Below are 23,689 nucleotides of genomic sequence, written 5' to 3'. Positions count from 1 at the left end.
TGAAGTCATCCCAGGTTTCTTGGTCTTCACAACCGAAGTTCAGTTGGTGACCCAGGCCTGGCAATTCTGCCTCCTTCATTCTCTTACGATCAGTGTCTTCCCTACAATCCCAAAGCCATTATCTTGGTTTAGACTCCCCATCTCTTGCCTTAGCGTCAACATTAATCTCCTGAGTCTCTCTACCTTCTCCTCCAGCCCACATTCAAGTTGGCTGAATGATCTTATTAAAATACTCATCTTTTAGTCCCTTTCACGAAACTCTCCTATAGCCTCCTAAAGCAAAGAACACAGGTCCCGATTCTTTCATGGAGATTGGCAACTTCTCCCAAAATCAATTTCAATGGACTCCGTCTTCCTTGCTGGCCACATCCTCCGTCATCATCGCCACGGTGCTGCACCCTCTCCCTGTTGTGCCCTTTCCTATCAGCCCATAAATCTGCCCAAGGAGAGTGATCATGGCCACTCTGTGTGACCACTGCACTTCTGTTTACACGTATCCCCTCTAATCTAAAACCAACTTGAGAATGGAGTCCATACTTTATACTTTCTTACCATCCCAGTGCCTGAGGCAGTACTGGCATATGGTGCCCACTAAGATTAAATTCAAAATGAGTTTATTTGTAGTTAACTGAGGGGCCATACTGGGAAGAGGCCACTTTAAAATACTCAGCACAGAACAGCTGCATGTGTTTGTGCATATAGGTAACATCTGAAATTTGACTAAAGGGACAAGCCATCACTGGCGATGACCTTTTAGTATTTTCCCCTCATATGCTCACCACCCCCATTCCCCCTAAGGAAATCAAAATCCAAGCCTCGGAGTCCCTGCTTCAACTCAGTACCTGCAAGCAAGTTTCCGGCCAAAATCAAAGCATCTTGATGGGCTGAGAGATCCAATGGGAACCAAGCTGACGAGAGCAGGGTCAGAATCATCGTGGCCATCCCAACGGTACAGCTCTTCCTAGACTCATCGGAGGCGCTCAGTGGAGGCACTCTGGAAGCAGACATTTGCAAGGTCAAATTATAGAAAAATTTCAAGCAAACAACAGTCTTCCTTTCTCTTGCAATTCCAAGAGAAAAGCGTGTCACAATATGTTTTATACCAGCTCAGAAACTGTTTTACTGTTAATCAACTAACAACTTTCCTATAAATTAAAGCTCCATAAAAATCATTTGAGAAATGAAATCAGGTAGTAGATCTGAATAAAAGTACTGGGGCCTAAGTGTCCAATGAAGGAATGCTTCCACTAGGGCATATGACAATGGTTCTGCTGAATTGGAGATGAGATAGCTACCCAGACATTTGGGCATCTTAATGCCATTGAATAAACAGGCCCAAAATAAAAGAGAATTGGCTGGGGTGAGCTCTTTATTACTATGGAAAAATAGTATACTTGATACCCAATGGGGCAGGTCTGACGTGGTTAGTTTTCCTGATACTAATATTATCTTGGTTCCCCAACGGCATCCTTTAATACCCCATATCTTGTAGTAAAAGTTATTGGAAGACAAATTGCAATCTCATATAAGGAGGACTACCCAGGGCTCAATCCCCTAGAAAAGAGAGTATAAGTCAAACTACCAAGAACTGAATCCCAACCACCTGAGGTGCTGACTGAGGATTAAGAGAACACAGAATGGGTATGGAGAATAGAACTCATAAATATCAACTCCTTGTGAACAGATACAGAAATGAGGATTATGGTGTCTACTCATATTTTTTTATCACTTAAACCTATCTATATTTTAAACTTTAAAAAGTATTAGAACTGTATGTTTACTTGAATGAATTTTTAGCTTTCTTTAAATTAATACATTTTACTCCAATGCCAAAGTTGCTCAGAAGTCAAGTCTAGTGCCGGACCTATGACTAGAAACCATAGTTGCTCAGTCTATATGTGAGGAAGGCGGGAAAGCAATCATTCTAGAGCAGAGAATGTAATCCACTTCAAGCAAATGTCAGCTGGTTATTCACTGACACACACAAGAAATCTACAGGTTTACTTCTCAAATGTGATGTGAGTCACCAAAATCATTCTCAGTAATTGATACACAGAATGAAAGCTTATTCCTGAATGCTGGAGAAGACTTGAAATTATTTCCCAGATGTGAGTAGGGTCATCTACTAGGGGAAAATCATTTTTAAGTAAAAGCTGTTAATGTAAGTACAGTAGTTCCTAAATCATCACCATTTCATATGTTAGGTCACATTTAAGTGAAAAAAGGTTCCTAAACTTCTAATATGCAGCAAATAATTCTGGAAAGAATCAAGCTAATGAGAAAAGTATTTTGCCAGCATATGAAAATTCCCCTAGATGAACTTGAAGATCACACCCTCAAATTCCCAAAAATGCCTAAGAACATTTGGCATTCAATTCCCACAGCTCCTGTCACTAGTCTCACACAACTAATACAGCAGAAACAAGTATTCTATCAGATATTTTTGCAAAAGCCAAACTGATAAAAGACTTAAAAAGAAAGAAAAAGGGCATCCTAATAACTACGTTTATATTATACTGTTGTAGACAACTATTAATACATACTGAGGAAAATACATACCCACAGTGCCAACCTAAACTCCAAATGCAAACTGGGAAGGCAGTGGAAAGAAGACACAAAGCTTCACAGCATCCAAACTATAGAACAAAGAAACAATAAAATCACACCCAAACACCACAAAGGTTTATTGAATTATATCTCCTTTTACCCTTTATAAAAAGTACAAACAATGAGAACTGAGATCTGTGTATGATAACCACGAGATATCTGTCCCACCATGGTACAACTTCCTACTTTAGACAACTCAAATACATGTTATTGGAATGGCAATTATATCCCAATGAAGAGAGACTCCTGTGCTGCCCACACCTTGAAATGCTGTCCCACCCTTCCGCCTCTCAACTGCCCCTGCACAACCTTAGGAGCAGAGCTCCAGCTGACCACATCATCTCCCTGACCAGCCTCCAGAGACCGTAAGGGCAGGAATCCTGTTTTTACATCCCAGGCCTTCAACAGTGTCTGACACATGTCAGCCACAATAAAAATAAATAAGCAAAGTTTACAATATTTTGAACAAACCAAGGGAAGAACAAAAAAAAATAAGCAAAGTTTACAATATTTTGAACAAATCAAGGGAAGAACAAAAAAAATAAGCAAAGTTTACAATATTTTGAACAAATCAAAGTTTACAATATTTTGAACAAATCAAGAGAAGACCATACTGCAGACAGCCCAAACAATATTTAGTTTTCTATAACATGCAAGTATTTCTTTTGTCAAATAAAATAAAAAGGTTTGGCTGGGTGCAGCGGCTCACACCTGTAATCCCAGCACTTTGGGAGGCCGAGGAGGGTGGATCACGAGGTCAGGAGTTCGAGGCCAGCCTGACCAACCTGGTGAAACCCCACCTCTACTAAAAATACAAAAATTAGCCAGGTGTGGTGCCCCGCACCTGTAATTCCAGCCACTCAGGAGGCTGGGGCTGGAGAATCGTTTGAACCCGGGAAGCAGAGGCTGCAGTGAGCCAAGATCACACCACTGCGTTCTAGCCTGGGCAACAGAGCGAGACTCTATCTCAAAAAATAATAATAAAAATAAAAAGGTTTAACCTGGTCACCAACAAATTAACATTACTTTTGCATATTATTTTTTCTGATGACAAAAGTTATACTTGCTCATTTTAGAAAATTTGAGAATACCTGAAAAATATAAAGAACACAAAAATCATCCACAATCCCAAAATTTATCTTGGTGATTATCTGCCAATGTGAGGAATGTATATATGTAAATATTATTTTTCTTAACTGAAATCCGACTATACCCCCTACTAGGTTTGTATTCTGCCTTTTTTCACTCAATACTACAATTCAGATTATATATCTCCACATTGTTAAAAATTCTCCAAAGCATCACACTATACACTAGCATATGTACATAATTTAATTGTTCTTGAATTCTTGGATATTATGGTTCTTTTCTAATATCAGCAACATAAATTATTATTATAAAAATGTAAAGACGGGTGTGGTGGCTCACGCCTGTAATCCCAGCACTTTGGGTGACCAAGGCGGGTGGATCACCTGAGGTCAGGAGTTTGAGACCAGCCTGACCAACATGGAGAAACCCCATCTCTACTAAAAATACAAAATTAGCTGGGTGTGGTGGCACATGCCTGTAACCCCAGCTACTCGGGAGGCTGAGGCAGGAGAATCGCTTGAACCCGGGAGGCGGAGGTTGTGGTGAGCTGAGATTGTGCCATTGCACTCCAGCCTGGGCAACAAAAGCAAAACTCCGTCTCAAAAAATAAAAATAAATAAAAAATGTAAATTATAAATATTTTTCCCTTAGTATATATTACCAGGTCACTGAGTTAATTATAATCAAGACATTTTAAACTTCTGATACATTACCAATGCAGGTGACAGTAGTTTTCTTTCTCTTTTTTTTTTTTGGAAACAAAGTCTCGCTCTGTTGCACAGGCTGGAGTGCAGTGGCTCGATCTCGGCTCACTGCAAGCTCTGCCTCCCACGTTCAAGTGATTCTCCTGCCTCGGCCTCCCGAGTAGCTGGGATTACAGGCGCCCGCCACCATGCCCAGCTAATTTTTGTATTTTCAGTAGAGATGGGTTTCACCATGTTGGCCAGGCTGGTCTCGAACTCCTGACATCAAGTGAGCCCCCCACCTTGGCTTCCCAAAGTGCTGGGATTACAGGTGTGAGCCACCACGCCTGGCTTATTTTCATTTTTATGTCTTCCTAAATTGGCTGAATTTTTTTACTTTTGGCATGTATTACTTTAATAATCAGAAAAAAATAGTTATTTACATTCCTGGAGTAAGCTAAGATCCTTTTCACAGAAACACAATTTCTTAGCAAGCCCCACAGATAAGTAAGAGCTCTAATACAAGCACCTCACCATAAGATGACCATAAAACTAACTGGCCATACAAGTCACGAAAAATTATTATAATTTCATTAAGACCAATCAAGAAAGAGACTTACAGTGAGTGCTCTCGTGGTTGATGTGATCAGTTCATGAGAAACTGCTGCAATAACTCTTGAAAGGTTATTTTCCATAGTGACATCTGTTATGCTTGGCAGTAGGTTATAGCCTCTGTATATTCTAATAAGAAAAATATAGAGACTTAAAATATACTATTAAAACATATCTTTTTAAAGATCAAATGGCATTTAAAAGTTTAAGATTAAAGATTAAAAGAAGTTAAGCAGTCTCAACTTTTAAGTGAAAGAGGGGCTGAAAATAAATTTTGATCATTATGCCATAACAATGGCTGAATTTATTCCCTCCCTTCCTCCCAGTCTGCCCCAAACACTTTCGCTGCAGCCACACTCCCCTTACAGCATTGCCTACTATCTCTAAGTTGAAATAAATGCTTCATGAAGTTACTCCTGCTTCCAAGAAAAAAAATTCCTTTCTCCACTTCTGAGCTCCCATGGCACTTTTCTGCATTCCCTTCATGGCACATGTAAATTTCTATCCCCCATTATAGTTATATTCAAACTCTAATTCCTTTAGAACACATGGAAAAAAGGCAAAAAATAAAAATAATACCCCAATGGTTTGAATAAAGCCAATCTGATTTTGTATCCCTCACAGTGTCTCATCCACAGAGACACTCAACAAAACTAAGGAGATTATGATTTTAAGTTAACACACGAATGCTAACAGAATAGGTAGCTAAGCAGCACACTCTGCTACACAATTGGGAATCGTATCTATCACACAAGTCCCAATTAAGCACTGTTGAATTGTGAAGAGGCCTGCTGAAGTTTGGAACTGGGAAACTTTTCAAAGTAGTAGTAACCAATTTTAATGATATCTCAGTTGGCATCTATTAATATTCATCTTCTGAAATGACATTAAGAAGCAACAATTTATTCTAAGCCTATCAAATTCCTGATAATCAAATACTCTTTCACTGTTTCTGCTTATCTTAAAGGAGTATTTGTCCTGAATCTTTTCAAAGAGAGAAAATGCCAGTTCTGAGTTTAAACAAAGGAATTATCTGAAGGGGAAATACTAAGGTGGCCAAATAAAATGTTTCCGTGTGTTTTTGTTGTTGTTGTTTTGTGGCTTTTTTTTTTTTTTTTTTTGAGACACAGTCTCACTCTGTAGCCCAAGCTGGAGTGCAATGGCACCATCTTGGCTCACTGCAACCTCTGCCTCCAGGGCTCAAGTGATTCTCATCCCCCAGCTTCCCAAGTAGCTGGGATTACAGGTGCCCACCACCACGCCCGGCTAATTTTTTATGTTTTAGTAGAGGCAGGTTTTGCCATGTTGTCCAGGGTGGTCTTGAACTCTTGAACTCAGGCAACCTGCCCGCCTGGGCCTCCCAAAGTGCTAGGATTACAGGTGTGAGCCGCCACGCCCGACCTTCCATGTGTTTTTTAAAGCAGTCTTTACATGAAAAAAAGATGTTATGTATTCAGGAATTATGACTTTGAAATGTGTAAGCTGAGTTCCTAATTCAGAAAAAAAGCATCAAGTGATCATTTAAGCTTAGAAGTCATCTAGTCCAAGTTCTGTAAAATACCGTTACTCAGCAGAAAAAGAGTATCATATAAAGCCAATTTTTAAAATAACATTTAAAAGACAAAATTGAAAAGCACAAGTCTTATCCTTCTGCAATCTCCTTTGCAAGCTAGAATTCTGAAGATTATAGCTTCATTAAAGCACTCTGTCCTACTCACCTAAGAATCAGGTAAGCATGGGATATATGTGGCCATTTGACGCTATATTCAAAAGCTCCACAACAAATGTGAAGGAGAGTCATTGCAAATCACAGAACTAGTGGATAGCCCTAAATAACACTGACTTTAATAGCCCGCTCACCTACAAATCAACAGGCATGATAGAATACAATCCTCTTTAAAGGTAACACAACTAAAGTGAAAATTTTTTAACAGATAATACGTAAGTGTCACACACAAAAATATAACTGTCAGCACATTAAATGTAATAAACGATTAAAAGATTTATAGTGTCACAGCTGTGTGATTGTGGCAGGGCTTAAATACAGAGGTGGTGTGGTCAATCCTCAGAATGACAATATCCTATCAAAGGAATGACCTACACTCAAACATCCTGAGCTAAAGCTTTTTTCTAGAAAATAAAATGTTTTCAATTAAAGCCTAAAGAAAGGCATCAGGAAAGGGCATTTTCCCAACAATGTGAGGACGCCACCGGGTCAGCATACCTGGTTATTGTGCTGACGGAGAAATGAGATGGAGGCTGCGTCTCATGCATGAGAAGTTTCAGGTAAACACTGCTTTGATCTCTTGCCACGGCCACTACTGGGTCAGCTTGTCCTTGGTCACATTTATAAAACAGCTTTGGGACAAGCCTAACACAAAAGTAAGGTTGATTTGCTTAAGAAAGTAGATGAAACTCACCTGTGATAGACCACCCTCCCTGCAGGTGGCTAAGCCAACACCTCTGGTTACCAGCAAACACCACTTCTCGCCCCCTTTCTCAGGTAGCATTCTTCAAGCACGTGACAGCATCGTCTCCAATCTCAGGGTCACTCTCTGATGCACCCACTCTGACATAACTGGGTGCTGTATTTTCTTTTTTCTTTTTTTGAGATAGACTCTCACTCTGTTGCCCAGGCTGGAGTGCAGTGGCACAATCTTGGCTCACTGCAACCTCTGCCATCCAGGTTCAAGTGATTCTCCTGTCTCAGCCTCCTGAGTAGCGGGATTACAGGTGCCTGCCAACGCACCTGGCTAATTTTTGTAGTTTTAGTAGAGACGGGGTTTCACCACCTTGGCCAGGCTGGTCTTGAACTCTTGAACTCCTGACTTCATGATCCACCTGCCTCAGCCTCCCAAAGTGCTGGGATTACAGGCGTGAGCCCCCGCGCCCCGCCAGGTGCTGTACTTTCTTTTGTCTGTCATAAAATTAAGTCCCTTTTTATTCACACTATTAAATGCTTTAATTAAAAACCAACTTTGAAAGTTCTCTTTCTAAACCTTTTAATCAACATCAACAAGCGCTGAACATCTGTCCACAGAGTACTGAGCAAGGAGCAGGTCTGAGTGCCAGTTGCATCCCTTAGGCACTTTTGCAATTCTGTCTGCAAAATTGTCCCAAACACTCCCAGATGGCAAAGCTTAAGCTGAGATTCCTAACAAATCTAAACTGAATTCAAATGCAGAACATGGGTAACATTTTCCTACAAAAACAAAAGGGCTTATATCTGCCATCATTACTCAGTAATACTTTTAGAAACAATCAACTATTTTATCATATTGGTCTGCAAACTGCAATATCTTTAATTAAAGTCTTTTTCCTCATGGAGACTTGATCATGAGTACAATTTTTTCTGGAATATAAGAAGTAACTATTGGCTGGGTAGGGTGGCTCACACCTGTAATCCCAGCACTTTGGGAAGCCGAGACAGGGGAACCGCTTGAGACCAGGAGTTCAAGACCAGCCTGGCCAACATGGCGAAACCCCATCTCTACTAAAGATATAAAAATTGGCCGGGCATGGTGGTACATTCCTGTAATCCCAGCTACCTGGGGGGCTGAGGCAGGAAAATCGCTTGAACCCAGGAGGCAATAGTTGCAATGAGCCAAGATTCCACCACTGCACTCCAGCCTGGGTGACAGAGCGAGACTCTGTCACCACAAACAAACAAATAAAAAGAAGTTGCGGCCGGGCGCGGTGGCTCAAGCCTGTAATCCCAGCACTTTGGGAGGCTGAGACGGTTGGATCACGAGGTCAGGAGATCGAGACCATCCTGGCTAACACGGTGAAACCCTGTCTCTACTAAAAAATACAAAAACTAGCCGGGCGAGGTGGCGGCGCCTGTAGTCCCAGCTACTCGGGAGGCTGAGGCAGGAGAATGGCGTGAACCCGGCAGGCGGAGCTTGCAGTGAGCTAAGATCCAGCCACTGCACTCCAGCCTGGGCGACAGAGCGAGACTCCGTCTCAAAAAAAAAAAATAAAATAAAAATAAAAATAAAAAAATAAAAAGAAGTTGCTATCATTTGCAGAAAATGGTAAAGCTGCAAAATTTCTGAACAGGCAAGTCATACGAACCTTTAAGTAAATGAAAAGTGTGTCTCACAAGTAATCAAAGAAATGCAAATTACAATGATGAAAACGAAAAAGAATATGCACCAAAATGTAATTTTGGTTTTCTTTCAGTAGTTTCATTATAAAGATTATTTCCTTTTTTATATTTTCCTTAAATTTTGTTCATTTAACATGTATTACTTTCAAAAGAAGGTAAGTTATTTTAAAAAGAAATATCAGCCGGGTGTGGTAGCTCACGCCTGTAATCCCAGCACTTTGGAAGGCCAAGGCAGGTAGATCACTTGAGGTCAGGAGTTTGAGACCAGTCTGGCCAACATGGTGAAACCCCATCTCTACCAAAAAATACAAAAATTAGCTGGCAGTAGTGGCTCTCCCCTGTAATTCCAGCTTCTTGGGAGGCTGAGGTGGGAGAATCACTTGAACCTGGGAGGCAGAGACTGCAGTAAGCTAGATGGCACCACCGCACTCCAGTCTGGGCATCATAGAGTGAGACCCTATCTCAAAAAAAAATAAAAAATAAAGAGAAGTATCAACTTCTGCCCAAAAAACTGATATATATTTAACTTTTTTTGAAATATTTATTGGTGAGAAGAATCAGGCACAATCACATTCTGGCAGTGGGAGTATCCTTTGGTATGTTTCTGCAGTATGTTCTCAGAAGTGGGAGCTGGGCTGTGAGTACGCAAGGGCATACAGAGTGGTATAATGCACATTGGAGACTCACAAGGCGGGAGGCTGGGAGGAAGGTGAGGGACAGAAAACTACATATTGGGTACAAGATACACTACTTGGGTGACAAGTATACTAAAATCTCAGACTTCACCATGCAACCAAAATTCAGCCATGTAACCAAAAACCACTTGTACCCCAAAAACTACTGAAATTTTTCTTAAAATGTGTCTATGTAGAAAGAAAGAAAGAAAGAAAGAAAGAAAGAAAGAAAGAAAGAAAGAGAAAGACAAGAAAGAAAGGACAAACGATGGTATGTTTCTGAAGAGCAGTTTCACAGTAAGTACCAAAAATTATTTAAAAATCCACTTCTAGGTTATCCACTCAAGAGAAATGAAAACATGCCTATACAAATCTTGTAGGCAAATGTTCACAGTACCATAATTCATAAATTGGCCAAAACATGAACTCAATAATATCCATCTGATGGATAGATAAAATATGGTATTATTCATATAATACTCTCACCAATAAAAATGAACAAACTACCGATACATGCTACAAGACCCAATCTCAAAATTAAGTGAAAGAAGCCAAATGCAAAAGTCCATTTATACTATGACCCCAGTTCTATAAAATGTCCAGAAAATACAAATCTTTGTTTTCAGACAGAGTCTCTCTCTGCTGCCCAGGCTGGAATGCAGTGGCACGATCTCTGCTCACTGCCAACTTCGCCTCCCACGTTCAAGCGATTCTCCTGCCTCAGCCTCCCAAGTAGCTAGGATTACAGATGCCCGCCACCACACCTGACTAATTTTTGTATTGTTAGTACAGACAGGGTTTCACCATGTTGGCCAGGCTGGTCTTGAACTCCTGACCTCAAGAGATCCACCCACCTTGGCCTCCCAAAGTGCTGGGAGTAAAGGCGTGAGCCACCGTGCCTGACGAAAACACAAATCTTAAGGGACAGAAAATAGATGAGTGGCTGCCTAGGAGTGGGGGCGGGAACTGGAGGTTACTGCAATGGGCCCAAGGACCTTTGGGGTGATAGAAATGTGATAAAATTGAAGTTTACTATACACTCAAAACGAGTAGGTTTCAAGAAATGTAAATTATACCGCCATAAAGCTATTAGAAAATTTTTTTTAAATTCAAAGCCTGGCCAGGCATGGTGGTTCACACCTGTAATCCCAGCACTTTGGGAGGCCGAGGCAGGTGGATCATGGGGTCAGGAGTTTGAGACCAGCCTGGCCAATCTGGTGAAACCCTGTCTCTACTAAAAATACAAAAATTAGCTGGGTGTGGTGGTGTGCACCTGTAATCCCGGCTACTCGGGGGGCTGAGGCAGGAGAATAGCTTGGGAGGCGGAGGTTGCAGTGAGCCGAGATCGCGCTTAGGCAAACGAACAAGACTCTGTCTCAAAAAAAAAAAAAAAAATTCAAAGCCTGGGCTGCTAACTCAACTTCCAGGAATTCTCGGAAAAAGAAAATTATACACATTTATGTACAATAGTTAATTTCCAAAAAAAATTTATGTAAAATTTTATCACAATCACATAGTAAAACAATGACCCATAACTAAAATTACTGTTTCATAACAGAAAAATGCTAATAAAATATTCAGTGAAAATTAGGTTACACAATTGCATGTAATTTTGACCCCATTTTGAATAAGAAACTCATAAAAAGTATACAGCAAAATATTAACAGCGATTACTTCCAGGTGGTAGCAGAATTGAAGGTGATTTTTTTTCTTCTTAGTGCTATTCTCTATAGTCCAAATTTTTACAATGAAAATGCATTACTTTTTACAATGGATGGTTAGTATTTTGTTTTTTTAATTATAATTTTAGACTTTTTTGGATTTTTTTTTCTTGATAGTTTAAGAACAGAATAGCTGAAATGAGCTCAGATTCAGGAATACTGCTCTACATCCTTTGAATTCTTCCCTCTCTTTCCATGTTCATACCTTTTAGTACTTCAACCAAAAAAGTAAAAGAGATAAAATACTGGTAAATACCTAATTAATGATGCTGCAGCAACATGTCGCACCCTGGGGTCTTCATCCCCAAGCAAATGGATGACAACATTATTGAGCACTCGTTCTTGCAGCTTTAAAAGCTTTAGAGAGAAGGATAATAAAAATAAACATAATTTGTATTTGACTAAATTTTAGGTAAGATATTTTGGAAAGCTAGTGAGAAAGAACTCAACATTGCTAGACTTAAATCCATATGACACAATTATAACTTTCATGATATAAACTGTGAAATAAACAGATCTAAAATACGATGAATGCATTTAGAGAAATTCCACAAGGAAAGCCTCACTTTCACCTCCTTGAAGGTAAAACAGTATCTCACAAAAATAAGCCGCTTACCCCTGTATAATGATGAGCCCCTCTGTGTAAGTTTTCTGCTTTTGCCTCCAAAAAGCTCACCAGCCTAACAAAAGAGCACATTTAACAATGAAATCATTTAGTTACTCAGTAAACACTTTCCGCCAGCTTGCTTCAGAGCAGGCTCAGTCAGGCGCCCTGGAAGGCCCTTGGGCAGCACTTACTCAAGACAACAGAAAAGGCCGATGGCTTCAAACAAATAGGGGTGGCATTCCTCTCACAACTCCAGACTCAATAAGATAGCACTCAGTAAACTGTTTTTCTTTTTCTTCAAAATAAATACTATTTCAAAACACTCTGTAAGTCCCGTACAGAACTGGCTCAAACCACAGAAGGGGCGAGCTGGGCCCTCCATAACCTGCTATCTTGCTGCCCACTCACGCATGCTCAGCGCCCCTATCTGTGGGTGGAGCCGAGAACAGTCCCAGATTTATAAACATTCTAAGGATTAAATAAAATAACCCACAAGGGCTCTATAAAAGGTGGCTTGGGGGGAAAAACAAAAACAAAAACAAAACACCTGAATTATAAAAATTTCCCTTCTAAAATAAAGTACTGACAGAAAACTTCTCCTGCCAAAACTTTACTCTTAGAAAATGAAAGTTCCAACACAGCTCACGTTTTTTGGTTTTTTTTTTTTTTGAGACGGAGTCTCGCTCTGTCGCCAGGCTGAAGTGCAATGGCCACGATCTTGGCTCACTGCAACCACAGCTCACATTTTTTAATTGCAACAAAATATAAACCAGCTGTCTTACCTAGGTTCAGTATAATGATGAGTATATTCTTTTAAAACAAGCAGAATTAACATAAGCTACATTTTTTAAAAAGTTTAAGACAAAGATGAAAAATTCTAAGCTCTTTTATTCCTACTATCCAGAACACTTAAATGACTAGGACTATCCAAAAAAAAAAAAAACTACACTTCTATTTATCTTTTAAAATTCTAGGCCAGGCACAGTGGCTCATGCCTGTAATCCCAGCACTTTGGGAGGCCATGATTGGAGGATCAATTGAGCTCAGGAGATGAGACTAGCCTGGGCAACATAGCAAGACCCCATTTCTACAAAAAATAAAATATTAGCCAGTGTGATGGCACACACCTATTGTCCTAGCTAACCGGGAGGCTGAGGCAGGAGGACCACTCGAGTCCTGGAGTTCAAAGCTACAGTGAGCTATGACTGTGCTACTGCATCCAAGCCTGGGCAACAGAGCAAGATCATGTCTCTAAATAAATAATAAAATAAAATAAAATCCACGCATAGGGCGAGGTTCAGCAAAAAGCCACTGGGGGGAGAAAATCACTGTCATCTACCTAAACCACTCAGATTTCTGATGGGCAGGGTACTTGATAACATCATTCCTTATACCAAGTGACCCCAGGACTTTCAATTGAGCTTAGTTCATGAAATCTAATGGACGTGACTCACTTACCTGAAGTCAATCTCCGCAAGGGTTTCCAGAAGCTCTGTCCTCACCAGCCAATAGGAACTGTTCCTCAGAGTCAGCACGTCGATGATCAGCTGCAGTCCTAACTCACTGTAGCTGCTGCTGCAGAGACTCATGACACAATGCTGGAACACAAGGTCCGAGGCAAGAGGGCAGCAGGTTAGTCCCACTCAGTACCCGCGTCTTGACGGTTTGAGAACTGTCAGTCTTCAACACACAACGTTCTGGGTTTAACTGCAACCAGGATGTTGCACTTTTCCCACACCTCTCAAGAACACTGATGGTATATATTTTATCTCAGTAAATACAAGCTTAAAAGTGAATGTGTCCCTTTCAAATAACTGGTTCTTTTTTTCTTCCATTTCTGCTTATGTCATGGTTTCAATTCTCAAACGGCAACTTCACAAACATTGATCAGTTACAAAGGGGCCTGCCGCACAGCTCCAACACCACTTCTAAATAAATCGCAGACCCAGGGTAGGAACGAGGGACCTACACCAAGGACCACCCCACTATATCACTATGTACTCCAAGGCACGGGAGAACAGAACAGGCCCCTACTGCTGTACCCCTCCCCTGCAGCCTCAGGCACCCAGGGGCACCATCACATGCATGGCTGACACATAGACCCCCAGCTAGCCATGAGACTGAGCTGTTAGCATGCTTCCTTCTGCTCAAGACAGACACAACTGACTGAAACAAAACCTGGAAACTAGGGAAAAATTACTGTCAGGCATGACATTTTAAAAGGGGGAGGTATCGCACAAATTCGACAATTCTAAGTTTTTTGCTTTGATTTTTACTAGTTAATTTTGACTCTTGTTGACTGGCCAGTTGTGACTTACGAGCCAGCTGGTATGGAAAGGTTCAACATGCTATCACTTAAAGAACTGGGGCCATTCCACTTCATACAAACACAGAGGTTGAGTAAATAATCCCTAAAGCTCACTTTAACTCTTACTACACTATGGGCCTAACACAGTGGTTTTTGGGGTTTTTTTTTAATTCAACGGATTATTATTACTATTATTTTTGAGACAGTCTCACTCTGTTGCCCAGGCTAGAGGGCAGTGATGCAGCCATGCCTCACTGCAGCCTTCATCTCCGGGGCTCAAGTAATCCCCCCACCTCAGCCTCCCGAGTAGCTGAGACTACAGGTATGCACCACCACGCCCAGTTAATTTTTTTTTTCTTTTTAATTTTCTGTAGAGACAGGATCAACCATGTTGCCCATAGTCTTGAACTCCTGGGCTCAAGCAATCCTTCCACCTTGGCCTCCCAAAGTGCTCAGTTTACAGGCATGAGTCACCGTGCCCAGCATATTCAACAGACTTTACATGTAATGATAGGTTATTTCTAAATATATCCTTTAGGAAGAAGTCTATTTCAAACAAATATTCTGAGAATTAAAACTTAAACTGAAGTTTATGAAGCATTAACTTTACTGGCAATGTTTTCTTTCTAAAGCTAAGAGATGGATACATGGTGGATATTACTGGTTACAGCTTTAGAGTGTATGGAAATATTTCCTATTAAGCTCCAATTGTAATTGCAGCAATGATAAAATGCCCACTAAGTGAAGCAATGGCTCCACAGAGATCGCGCTCACCCTCACAGCTGTACAGGCCAGCTTGCAAGTGACAGAAGACTCGTCCTTCAGTGTTTTCCGCAGCAAAGGAATGCAATCCGCCAAAGAAAATGTGTTTCCTGACAGAAGAACAGAAACAAACATCGTCATGGAAACGGAAACCTTAGTAAGGATATCTAGAAAAAACACAGCTGAAAAACTGGCCACTACCTGTCAGGGTTCTAATGGCGCCCATCCAATCTCCCACATGGAAGCGGGACCTGCTGAGGATGGAGCAGATGAGGGTCCCACAGAGAATGGCAGTGGCTCCTCGAACCTGTGGGTCTCCATGATCGATGTAGTTCAAGATATCTGAGACATATTGTTCCTCTGTGGAGATAAATTGCCCAGTCATGGAACAATTTCCTACTATCAACTTTCTAACTCAAAACAAAAGCTTAATTCTCAGGAAAGAGAAAAAGAGGTATGAAGAGAAGATCCAAATTCAGAAATGACTTCACTATAATAACCCTAAGTGATTAAAAAAAAAAAAAAAGTTTCAGGATTTAAGGATTACAGATTCATCATTATTGCCAATATGTCCTCAATACCACAGACTTTCTGGATTATAATTCTAGGCTGTCAGATAGTAAATCTGATTAAAATTCCAGATTCCACTTAAAAAAAGATTAGAAAAAACCCTATATATAAACCCTTACCTCATATAAATTCAAAAACACAAGTGTACCCTCTCACCCAAAGAAAGAGAGCGAGCGAGAAGGCTCCACAATAAGCATGGGCAGGGTGCAGACACGGGTCCACTGCTGCCTCAGCCAGTCCTGGTGCCCACTCACCCTGAGTGTGAATGCCTGGCCTGGCTGAGTGTGACTCAGCGCCACCATGACCATGCACAATTTGTGCTTTAGGTTTAAATCCGATGTGTATATAAGTTGGCTCTTACGTGCTGAGGTTTCTATTTTTTTCGTCTACGGATTTCATCTAAAGAGAAACCATGAAACAAAGAACTTCACTATTCATGTGTTTTCTGAAGAGCTACAACGCGGGTCAAATATCCCAAATAAACTCAAAACACCGCTCTAAAACTAAAATAGTCAATACTGAAATCGTTTTTACAATAATGATTAAATCTGAGAAAATAAGATGTGAACTTTTAACATACCAGGGTATTCTGTGGTGTCAAGAGGAACTTTATAGAGTTTGCTGAAGAAAGATTCTGGGTGGAGAGCCACAGCTGCTCCCACACAGCTGAGGGCCAGGGCCTTCACGCTGACCCTCACATCCCGGTCCGGAACCAGCACTGCAAAGAAATCACCCAAGCCACCTTCAGCCTCAAACAACAGATTGTTTTCAAATGAACAAAACCAGACCCAGAACCTACCTGCTCCCATCATTTCCTCCCTTCCCCTTGGCTAGTGAAAACCAAACTCATCCTCAGATTCTACTGCCTCTGCTACACACAGTACTAAACGGGCACCAAGTTGACCTCTGAAACCTAGTTATTTCCTTCAACTCTGCACGTCCCCTTTTGTACTCACCATTTTTTCCCCCTGTTAGCAAAAACGAAGCAGATAAAAGGCGGACACAATGGACAAGAGGTGCAGAATCATCATCAGTGGACTGTCCGATGTCACCTTTGATGCGGCAAGGCTAGAAAGGAGACAGTGACACTTGTTTGTCTCATACTCAACCAATACATTCATGCATTAGTTCATTCAACAAATAGTCCTAGAGTAGCACTTACACTGGGTGCTGGGGATAAAGAGATGCCCTGGTCTGTGCTCATATGCACACCTGACCTCACAGAGACCATGACCAAGCAGAAACAGACAAGTCAGAGGCAGCTGGACACAGGGTCCCAGGGCTGTGGCAGGGGATAAATGCAGCATGCAGGGAGGGTGGGCACAGTAAGAAGGCACCTGACACCAGGCATTCAGAAAAGGCTGCTCTGGAAGCAAAGCATGAGTGGTCTTCTACAGGACAAGCAGAAGCTACTCAGGGAAAGGTAACAGCCTGGGGAAGCCCAAAGCTAAGACGAACTGGGCCTGGTAGACAGGGAGATGCCAAAGGCTGTAATTCTGATTGCTGGGAGAAACTGTGAAATTCCTTGCCCTTGAGCAATTAAAAGTGAAGACAGTTACATTTACATGTAAAAAGGTAATATAAACAGAGACTTTTAAAACAGTTCAATAGAACCAAAACATGGTGCAAGGCCATACGCAGCCATCAAATGAATGGCCCAAGAAATCAGACAAGGAAACACTCAGTACAGAATAGATTTCTCTGGGGCACACTCTCAAAGGAGGCAGAACTCAGGCAATTCTTAACGCTGTCAGTAGCACCTGGAAAGGCGGAAAACAACAGGCCTGGGAAGAGCTGGTATTTAAAGGGGAAATTTAAAGGCCCAGGGATGGGAAAGCAATAAAGTAGATAGTAGCCAGGGCGATTTTAAATCCTCACACAAGCTCAGAAACACCAAGTTGTCTCAAGCCTATGTCCCTCACCTTGTTTTCTTGATCACCCGGTTCAGTAGCTTCATCTCTCAACACAAATTTATCAACACTGCTGTCAGAAGGCTGCCTGCTGTGACTCATGTTTTTCAATAAATGTGCTTGTTGAAGGGCTTTAAAAACAGAGAAATCAAGATTAAGTGACAAATTTCCACTTAAAATACAATTATACATTTATGCTAAGATAACTCAAAAGCGTAAGATTTAGATGAAGAAAAAGTATGATTATTCCTCAATTGGTCATTTTCATCAGCTATTCAGAACTCAGAAAACAATATCAAAGGATTTCTTCTTGAGAGCAAAGATATAATTAAGATGTCCAGGCCTGAATACAAGACCACTTTGTAGCGCGTCACCTGTGGTCCACATACCCATGGAAGAGTTCCTGAAGGCCTCCGAGGCTTCGTCAGGAAGAACACCTGTGGCTTCCTCATCTTCATCCTGGGGCTGTCCAATCTGCAGGCCCAAATACTGGTTGTCGGTACCGTCTAACACCTAAACGGTTCAAGGGGGGCTGTGAGAATTTTGAAGTGTGATCACCAAGAGACAAGCCCTCCAACATGGAAATGCAACGAAGAAAGAGCACGTTTTACACACAGAACACAAATGTACTCATCTGTCATTTATTTCAATGCACAGAAATGTGTCCATGGAAACTGCTAAGAGCTTACTGATCACTCATTCCCACTACATTATGAAAAGCTCTATTAGCTCTAAAAACTCCAAAAAAATTCCAATGTGGACATTTCTTTTTAATATAAAAAAGAAAAAACCCATACAAAAATATTTGTCTTCACGAACAAATTTTACAGCAAGTTGGAAATATGAGGACAAAGCTTTTAGACAAAAACCTAACAATATAACAGGTTATCTCCTAAATTGCAAAGACTAAATCTACTAAATTTAGGGCATGGTATTTCGTATGTTTAGCCATCAGCTTGGGGCATGATTCCATATCACAAGTTGTTCCACGTCCACTTGAAATGTCCTGTGTAATTTACCTAAAAAAACTGAGCAATGGACTCTAAAACTACCAGCAAATTATTACCAAAATATTAGTTTGCTAACTATTATACTATTAAGTAAAACACTCAATGATATAAATGTTTTAAATTAAAATCAGAATGTAAAAGCAACTCCAATTCTGGGTATTTAGCCAAAAAAATGGAAAGCAGAGTCTCCAGGAGACATTTGTACACGCATGTTCATAACAGCACGATTCACAATAGCTAAAGCATGAAAGCAATACAAGTGTCCATGGACAGAGAAATGGAAAAGCAAAATGTGGCCTATCCATACAATGGAATAGCATTTGGCCTGAAACATTAGGAAGTTCAACACAGGCTACAATATGCATGAGCTTTGCGGACATTATGCTAACTAAAACAAATACGGTGTGACCCTAAAGTATATGAGAACCTAAAGTAGTCAAATTCAGAAGACAGAAAGAAGAATGGTGGTTGCCAGGGACTTGGCGGGGAAGGAGGAATAGAAAGTTCAATGGGAACAGAGCTTCAGTGTCACATGATCAAAAGGTTACACAGATGGGTGGAGCGATGATTCCATGACATTATTTAATTATTTATTCCAGCAAGCTGCATACGTAAAAAATGGTTAAGAAGGTAGATTTTATGTTACACATATTTAACCAGTTTTTAAAACTGAAAATAAAATGGAGTATAAAACAACATAGACTTGTACCAAACGTTATTAGACTATCCATGAGGGTTTCTTGTCCACTAACTCAGGGATGAGAGGTACTTACACCTATGCTGCTATAAAATGGGAAATGTTGTAAAAGTTTTTTGAAAAGTCAAAAGTTCTTAAAATAATGCACAGTATTAATCACATTTCATTAAGACCACAGATCTGTTTATAATAGGCTCCTTCAGGATTTTTAAAAATAATTATTTAACCAGGGCCTAAAAAGGCCTTAAAAAATGTAAAATGCACTCAATTTTAGCAGAGTTCACATAATCAACTATTCCAATTTTTTACCTCAGTGTTCAGTGGAAAAGACACTAAGCTGTTCCCTTCAGTGAAGGTATCAGATGAGGTCAAGCTCTCCACTAGTGATCTAAGCTGCGCTGTCATTAGGGGTATTAGACAAGAAGAGAACAAGCAGGAGGGTTCAGGTCTGGGTCTCCAGGGAAGAGCTCAAAAGATGGCAGACAGTAGGGTTGGGCATGGTAGCTCACAAATATAATCCCAATACTTTAGGAGGCCAAGATGGGTGGATCACTTGAGGTCAGGAGTTTGAGACCAGCCTGGCCAACATGGTGAAACCCCATCTCTACTAAAAATACAAAAATTAGCTGTGTGTGATGGTGCCCGCCTATAATCCCAGCTACTAAGGAGGCTAAGGCAGGAGAATCGCTCGAGCCTGGGAGGCAGAAGTTGCAGTGAGCTGGGAACGTGCTACTACACTTTATTTTTTTATTTTTATTTTTTTGAAACGGAGTCTCGCTCTGTCACCCAGGCTGGAGTGCAGTGTCACGATCTCGGCTCACTGTAACCTCCGCCTCCTGGGCTCAAGCAATTCTCCTGCCTCAGCCTCCCTAATGGCTAGGATTACAGGCATGTGCCACCACACCCAGCTAATTTTTGTATTTTTAGTAGAGACGGGGTTTCACCATGCTGGCCAGGCTGGTCTCGAACTCCTGACCTCAAGTGATCTGCCCACCTCGGCCTCCCAAAGTGCTAGGATTACAGGCGTGAGCCACTGTGCCCGGCCTCCACTGCACTATAGAGTGAGACTCTGTCTCAAATAAAAAATAAAAGATGGCAGGCCCCTCCGCACACTTACAATTTCAGAACTGTCTGAAGGGGTGACAGCTGAATCAGGCCCTTCGGTGGTGGTCTGGGAGCTGTCGCTGATGGGCGAGGAGGCCTGGGTCCCATCATTCAGGTCCATGGCAGGGTCAGATGGGACGGCGCTGACCTGGCTGGAGCTGTGGCTCAAGATATCCTCCTCATCCCCATCCGTGGCAGAGCTTGTCAAGTCACAGCTGGCCAGATCCACTGAGTCCGCCTGCAGCGTGTGCTGTGACCGTGGCTGCTCCGTGATGATGTCGTGACCTGCTGACCCTGGAGTGGAAACCCCTGAAGAAGTAGCCAGCTCTCCACTGATATCATCCTTCACTGAGGCTGAAGACAGAGAAACACTCATTTGTCAAATGGCGAGAGAAAACATTCAATATGGAATCAAAGGCTTGCAAAATAACACAAAGTTCCACTGTCATCCAATGTTTCCATTTGATGGAATGTTTGATGAAATGTTTCCAAATGTCATCACTGCATAGCATCCTGAAGACAGTGAAATGCAGGACAGCAGTGCATCCCTCATGTACCACTCACACTGCCTCTCGCTACAGTACCCATCTTAATAAAATAAGGCTTATCAGAAGGTAATATTCTCAAACGGTGTTTCACTGCAAAAACTGAAGTTCAAGTTCTTAACCAACTACTCCAAGCCCTGGCTAGGGCAATTTATAAAGACGTTCATAATTAAGGGGCAGCCTAGTCAGGGGCACAAAACTAGGCGGTCCCAGACACGCAGGTCCTCTAAGCAAGCAGTGGTCACGAACAACTGTAATCTCTCTGGGGTGGGCTTGCCTTCTTCCAAGCCACGTTCAAGATCTCGACTCCAGTCCTATTATTCTCCTGGAAGATAAACTTCTAACACATTTTCCTAGTTGACTTTTTTAATTACCATTTAAAAACAAAAAAGACTATATAGAAATCATGGCAAAAAGGTCAACACGAAGCTGTTGGCAGTGGTCACTCCTGGGGCGGTTGGGTTGGTAAGCAAGTGACCTTTATACTAGTCTAGATCGCTGTGATGTTTTATTGTTGTTTAATTTGTGTAATCAAAAATAAAATCTATTTTTATTTTGTAAATAATTACTACTAGAATTATTCAGATTTTCCTCCCTAAATATTTAAGTCTTACTTTCAGTTACAGCTAAAATATTCTTTTAGATAGGATTATACAACCAAAACCACCCTCATATAATCCAGTTATTAGTACCTTAAATTAATCCTCATCTTTTATAAAGTACACAGAGAATTTCATTAGATAACTATCTGTAACTGGCCAGGCACAGTGGCTCACGCCTGTAATCCCAGCACTGTGGGAGGCTGAGACAGGCGGATCACTTGAATTCAGGAGTTCAAGACCAGCCTGGTCAACATGGTAAAACCTCGTCTCTACAAAAAATACAAAAATTAGCCAGCCGTGGTGACGGGCACCTGTAGTCCCAGCTACTTGGGAGGCTGAGGTAGGAGAACGGCTGGAACCCAGAAGGCGGAGGCTGCAGTGCGCCAAGAGCACACCACTCCATGCCAGTGACATTGGGTATCAGCACTGGGTGACACAGTGAGACTCTTTATCTCAAAAAAAAAAAAAAAGATAACTATCTGTAAACAAAGGCAGATTCTTTCAAGTTAAACTATCCATAGGCAATTTTTCATCCCACAATTTTTCATCCCATTTCCAACCCCCAGCATAACCCATCCAACTCATGAGACGTTTCGACGTGCCATCCCTACTCACAAAGCCCTATGCTCAAGGAGCATAAACCTAATTTTAAAACAGTCTAAACCACAGAAAACAGCAAATATATGATGCAAACACCACAGACACACAAGCTTCAGAGTAAGTATTATGAAAGAAGCCCAAATATCCCCCATTTAAGCAACCTGGGTCCACTGCTGCCCCCAGTTGTGCTGTCCACCAGGTGCAGGGGGACGGGCAGGAAGGGCATGGGGTGGACGGCAGAGAGTGAAGGTCCACACCAGTGGCTAACTAGTGAGAACTACCTGCAAAGGCAGAGCTGCTGACATCCGATCTCGATTCAGAGTCATCCTCCAAGGCTTCTTCTTCTCCTAAGAGCACTTTGCCTAGTAAATAATGTACCAACATTCCTTTAGTTTGCTAAAAATAAGGATTTCAAAATTAAGTAAATGCACTCTAAAATGAAACTCATAAGAATATTTAATTTACTCTAATATGGTTTATCATCATATATAAGTATTTTTATACCTCTACAGTATTAAACACAAAGAATGTAGAGATGTTATGTTTAGAATGCTATTAAAGTTAATAAACCTATATGGAAAAAGTTAAAAGCAATGATTCTCAAAGTATACCACAAAACATTTTAATAATTAATATTTATTGATTTCAATTATTAAATAATCTATAGTACTACTTAAACTTAAAAATAGTAAGTTTTAACTGTAAAGACCCAATGCTATTGGCCTTTGAAATATTCATGTGATAGCTCCAATGACACACCAGAATTTGTACATAAAACTCTAACACCTAAAAGTCACTTTCATTTTATTATCTTTTAATTTTCTTGACTTTATGATTAACAATCAGAACTCAAGCATTATATGATCTGGAAGGATGAAATAATATTTCACTTGAAAGTTCTAAAAATACATTTTATTGTTCATCTTCAGAATTACATTAATGAAAACAAATGAAACCAACAGTCTTAATATGACTTAACTGAACTCATTAAATCTTTGTGGCTACATTACATATTAATGTCATTAAATGACACTATCAAAATAATTATTGGAAATTTCTAATTTCTGCTCTTCAAAGAATAAGTCAGAAGTATAACTTCCACAAATTTACAATGATGTGACATTAAAGGTGAAAAAAATTAGCAAAGGAAACCCAAACTCTAGGTTAAATTAACACAGCAACTTGGCCTATCTACTAAATAAAAGGAAACTTTATTACAAAATAAGTTCTTTCCCTTGAGAAATCAAATAAAATGCCAAAAAGGTGAATTCAGATCTTAACAAAAGCCATCTCTATCTTTCAAATCAGTGGTTTGCAAATATGTTCCATAGACCATCCCCAGGGTAATTTCCTCAAAGGCACAAGCGCTAGGCTGCCCTCAGAAGAGAGGCTCCAGGACACCCCCGCCACTTGCACCCTAATCCTATATCCAACACAACTCTACTTTCATCTGTCTTATAATTTGGGCAGATTTCACTTA

General features: G+C 40.8%; 1 protein-coding gene across 2 annotated transcripts in view; it reads right to left on the bottom strand.

Moving 5' to 3' along the window:
* HTT (huntingtin) overlaps nucleotides 1-23,689 on the bottom strand; it is a 166,768-nt gene that overhangs the window by 91,650 nt on the left and 51,429 nt on the right. For both annotated transcript variants that reach the window (XM_028848247.2, XM_078003004.1), the window contains 15 exons: nucleotides 22,491-22,571; nucleotides 20,476-20,816; nucleotides 18,041-18,164; nucleotides 17,664-17,782; nucleotides 16,698-16,809; nucleotides 16,322-16,459; nucleotides 15,373-15,531; nucleotides 15,184-15,281; nucleotides 13,560-13,699; nucleotides 12,111-12,174; nucleotides 11,751-11,851; nucleotides 7,216-7,362; nucleotides 5,000-5,120; nucleotides 2,560-2,636; nucleotides 843-994 (listed from right to left, as the gene is read on the bottom strand). In XM_028848247.2, coding sequence (XP_028704080.2) covers nucleotides 843-994; nucleotides 2,560-2,636; nucleotides 5,000-5,120; nucleotides 7,216-7,362; nucleotides 11,751-11,851; nucleotides 12,111-12,174; nucleotides 13,560-13,699; nucleotides 15,184-15,281; nucleotides 15,373-15,531; nucleotides 16,322-16,459; nucleotides 16,698-16,809; nucleotides 17,664-17,782; nucleotides 18,041-18,164; nucleotides 20,476-20,816; nucleotides 22,491-22,571 — 1,974 coding nt within the window. The remainder of the gene's footprint in view (nucleotides 1-842; nucleotides 995-2,559; nucleotides 2,637-4,999; nucleotides 5,121-7,215; nucleotides 7,363-11,750; nucleotides 11,852-12,110; nucleotides 12,175-13,559; nucleotides 13,700-15,183; nucleotides 15,282-15,372; nucleotides 15,532-16,321; nucleotides 16,460-16,697; nucleotides 16,810-17,663; nucleotides 17,783-18,040; nucleotides 18,165-20,475; nucleotides 20,817-22,490; nucleotides 22,572-23,689) is intronic.

This window comes from Macaca mulatta, chromosome 5 (assembly GCF_049350105.2).
Source record: "Macaca mulatta isolate MMU2019108-1 chromosome 5, T2T-MMU8v2.0, whole genome shotgun sequence".
Classification (NCBI taxonomy): Eukaryota; Metazoa; Chordata; class Mammalia; order Primates; family Cercopithecidae; genus Macaca; species Macaca mulatta.
This window is presented reverse-complemented; position numbering and strand designations above follow the sequence as displayed.